The sequence below is a fragment of the Priapulus caudatus genome, unplaced genomic scaffold, assembly GCF_000485595.1.
Source record: "Priapulus caudatus unplaced genomic scaffold, Priapulus_caudatus-5.0.1 Scaffold1299, whole genome shotgun sequence".
Classification (NCBI taxonomy): Eukaryota; Metazoa; Priapulida; class Priapulimorpha; order Priapulimorphida; family Priapulidae; genus Priapulus; species Priapulus caudatus.
This window is the reverse complement of record NW_014578360.1, coordinates 9,825-13,985: the sequence shown is the minus strand read 5'-3', so window position 1 is coordinate 13,985 and position 4,161 is coordinate 9,825. Positions and strand designations below refer to the sequence as shown.

Here is a 4,161-nt window from a genome sequence, read left to right as displayed (position 1 = left end):
CACTGCGAGTCTCCGGTAATCGGGAGGGTGTTTTACGCCCTCAGTAGTTCTTTTATGTTAACCTAACCCTAACTCTATAGCCCAAAAAAATTACTTTGTTGTTATTAAACTGTTTTGTAAATTAAATCATTGGAGAATATGAAAACATATGAAAATACACGAAAACAGCGAAGATGATAATTAAAATATATATGAGTTCGAATCCAACGACATTTCAGCCAGTGCTCGGTCTGTGCTCTAGGCGGTTCAGTATCGAGGCTATCTGGGGTTATGTCTTATGGATGTTGCCTGGACAACAACTGGGGCGTCTATTGTTAGGAGTTATGAGGCTCGTGATTTTGTATCAACCAATGGCATTTGCGATGGCATCGATCACCGAAGTGTAAATCACATTGTCATGTGGCATGCGGTCGGCCGGTAGTATTGAGGTTAATTAGAGTTAATTTTCAGTTTTATTATAGTTTTGATGCGCGTTTTCAGTTGCCAACAATTTCAACATGTTACGATGAATGACTTACCAGCCAGCAAACGCTGTGTCAAGTCAGTCACTGTTGCCCACGAATTCAGACTAAGCGAATTCCCAGTGTCCCCGACGTCCCCGAATTCCCATAATGTAATTCCCTGTTTTGTATTTAATGGCCACTAGGGGGAGCGTGCCGCTGCAAATTTGAAATGACACCTGCGGTGAAAAGACGGGCCGTCCGGGGGCACCACTAGTCTAGTGAGACCACGAGGTCAAGCGGTACTTATAATAGTGTAGCAGTAGATCCGATGCTACTCCAATATATACCGTCACGAGCTTATGAATTCATCCTGCGGCCATTTTAGTAACGACTATTATTATATTGTTGTGAACATATCTTCGTAATACAGATTTCATTGCACGAGCATACATGTTCATCTATTTCTCTGCGCCGGTTACACCACAATATTTGCACCGCTGTGGATAATTAGTGTGGATAACGTATGTATATCAAATCACGAGCATTAGACACGTAATGTAGCTTTTTAAAACAACGCCAATTTACATGAACGTTTACATGTAGGAATGAGTGGTGACAATTTCGAATATTAAAACCTAAAAATGTTAATCATACACCACGCTGCACAAAAGGATGGCCATCTTTGTTACTAACTAGCAAACGAACCACGATTAAAGCATCATACAAGAGCAGTTTGATTAGATTCTCAGGCATGTTTATTTAATTTTTCAATGCAATAAAATAAATATTTGGCTTTAGTGGGTAATAATCACACTAGAATATTAGTTAGGCATGAGCTACTTCTTACGATACACTCTTCGATACAGTTTTCCATAACTCATAATTAGAAGCAAAAATTGCATGGACTGTGAATAAATATCGTTATGAGGAGTGTTACGACTTTTGGCAACGCAGGTGTTCATTAAAAGGAAATCAATCGATAGTAATACAATGCTACAGCCACACTGAAAGAACCCATAACTACAAATTCAATTTCAGCAGGGTACTGACTACACTATGAACTGTATTCATGCAATTAGGTAAAGCAATTTAGTAAATGAATCTATGACTACAAAAAGTACAAATACAATTTCACTGGTGCAATTATGAAACTATAGCAACACCTAGAGCAGTTAGAAAATTAGTATAGAATAAGCATGCGGTTTTTACTTGACAAACTACCAGCTATAGATCAACTTCAAGGGGTATCTAAAAACCCCCGCGCAGACGCAGGACAAGGTGAAGAGTAGACTCCTTCTGGATGTTGTAGTCTTAAAGAATGTGCGCGCGTCACGGCGTCAGAGAAAGCATGGATATGGACAGAGAGATTACCTAAACGCGAGCGGGAACAAATTCTCTTCGTCTGACAAGGGTCTGCTGGGATAACCACGGCGGCTTCTGAAACGGTCGCAGTCGTGTGGACCTGCAAAGTATCTCACGACATCGAAGTCTCTCCCTTCGCTGTGCGATTTGTCGTATTCCAGCGCCTTCGAGATTTCCGATTTCTTTCCGGCGAAGAGGGCGCTGCAGTTGATCGCCGACACTACACGCCGCTCTGCGACGTAGAAGCTGCCGCTCGCACGTAGCGCGACGTCGTCGTCATCGACGATGGTGACGTCATTTATCCGCATCAAGCGCAGCCATAGACAGACGCTGATGGTCGCGGCGGCGAGCAAATAAAGGCGCCAGTGCGCTAGCCGCCGGGTGACCTTTAGACGAACTACGACGTTCCGCAGAGACGTCGTCGCCATGTTCCTGTTAATGGGCGGGAAAAACGCGAGGCGACGCTATAGAGATGTGAAGGATTACGTGCGTCATGTTGCCACGCGGACAGCGAATTATCACGAAAATTCCCAATACAATAGTGACGGATGCATGACGCTGAACGGCGTCTCTCTAGGACTTGGGCGCAACAATCACACGCACGCCATTATGGCCTGAGCACGGGTTATTGTCGCTCTTGAAAGGGGTCGTTGTCGTATCAGGTACTACAGATGTAACCGAGGTACATATATGTATACACAAAGTGTACCAGACTTGTACTACAGAAGTGTACCCTAACCCTAAACATACCTCATATCAAAATATAAACATAATACTAAACAACCTAAAACTACCTCGGGTAAATATCTGTAGTACCTGATACGACAACGACCCCATCTGCGTTATTGTCCTGCCATTGAAGATAGGACGCAGTAATGAACAGTAGCAGGCTATAGCAGACATAACTAATGTAAAGCAAGAGTCACTCTACAGACGATCGAGCGGACTATATATTCATAGACGTTCCATTCATCATACGCAGCTATATTTACCATCGCACTGAAAGAAGTCGGTAGGCCTGCATGTTTACCTTTCATCACTACGGCTTGGTGCCGGCTGATGGTTCCTGTGCGAGAGACGGCGTCTTCAGAGCGATGTTACGCGAAATCACAACATAACGACAAAGTATTCGGCCACACGCGGTGTAAACCTCAACATACCATCACAGTGCTACTCACTAAAGCCTAGTATCTCAATGTGAACGAGAGAGAGAGAGAGAGAGAGTGTGTGTTCCCTGTCCGGCAGCCCGAACATTAGCGGCCGACTGTGATGACGAGACGAGAGACGAACATCGAAGAGAGAAGTGCACGAAGCAGATGAGACGAGAGCGGCGGGGATAAATGCGGTGGATAGTGACGGAGAGAATGACTCTCCATTATGCTGTCTGGTGTCGTTACCCTGATAGCGACGACGCTCTGTCTGACTGGTTAACTACACCCACAGAGCGGCATCCACACTATTGACGATTACAGGGTATGGAAAAGCCAGTTCTGAGCCTTTCCCCGCATGACCGAGCCGGATCTAAATACTAGAACTATCTCATACCACGGCATGCAATTCATGGCCCCTGCATGGAATACTGCATGGAGTTGAACGATCTAGTGAGACACTGAGGCGCCTCAAGCGCGTATTTATATAGATGTGCAGGCCTAGACCCGATTCGCTACTCCAATAGCTATACGTCACAGAGCTTATGAACTTCAGTCCTGCCGCCCATTCTTATAAGACTATTCAATTCTATCATTGTTGTGAACATATCCTCGTCAATACAGATTTCATGCACGGAGCTTAAGCATGTTCATCTATTTGCTCTCGCCGCCGGTTACACCACGAATATTTTGCCACCGCTGCATGATAATAGTTGGGGGATAACGTACTGGTATATCAAATCACGAGCTGTAAGACACGTAATTTAGGCCTTCTTTAAAATTCACCGCTCAGATTAACTCATGAACCGTTACTGTACGGAATGAGAGGGCTGACAATTCTCGAATTATTAAAAAACCTAAAATATCGGTAATCATACACACCGCTGCCCACAAGAAGGATGGCCCCATCTTTCGCTTACTAACTAGAAACGAACCACATCTAAGCATCATACAATGAGCCATGTTTCGATTCAGATTCTCACCCCCCCCCCCCCCCCCCCCCCCTCGCCGCATGTTGATTAATTTTTCAATGCTATAAAATAAAATTGGCCTTTAGTGCCGGCTGAATAATCACACTAGCAATATATTAGGCATAGCTGCCTACTTCTACGATACACTCTCGATACAGTTTTCCATAACTCATAATATAGAAGCCAAAAATTGCATGACGACTGTGAATAAATATCGTTATGAGCGGAGCCTGTGTT

The 4,161-nt window shown here is 44.2% G+C and overlaps 1 protein-coding gene across 3 annotated transcripts in view; it reads right to left on the bottom strand.

Annotated features, from left to right (window-relative positions):
* LOC106816152 overlaps positions 1-3,036 on the bottom strand; it is a 9,353-nt gene extending 6,317 nt beyond the window's left edge. For 2 of the 3 annotated variants that reach the window (XM_014820706.1, XM_014820708.1), the window contains exons 1-2: positions 2,798-3,030; positions 1,815-2,237 (exon numbers count right to left, since the gene is read on the bottom strand). In XM_014820706.1, the coding sequence (XP_014676192.1) occupies positions 1,815-2,237; positions 2,798-2,829 (455 nt within the window). In that variant the 5' untranslated portion in view covers positions 2,830-3,030. Of the gene's footprint in view, positions 1-1,814; positions 2,238-2,797 lie in introns of all 3 variants that reach the window. The other variant, XM_014820707.1, reaches the window with a different exon arrangement.
* Positions 3,037-4,161: the final 1,125 nt, after the last annotated feature.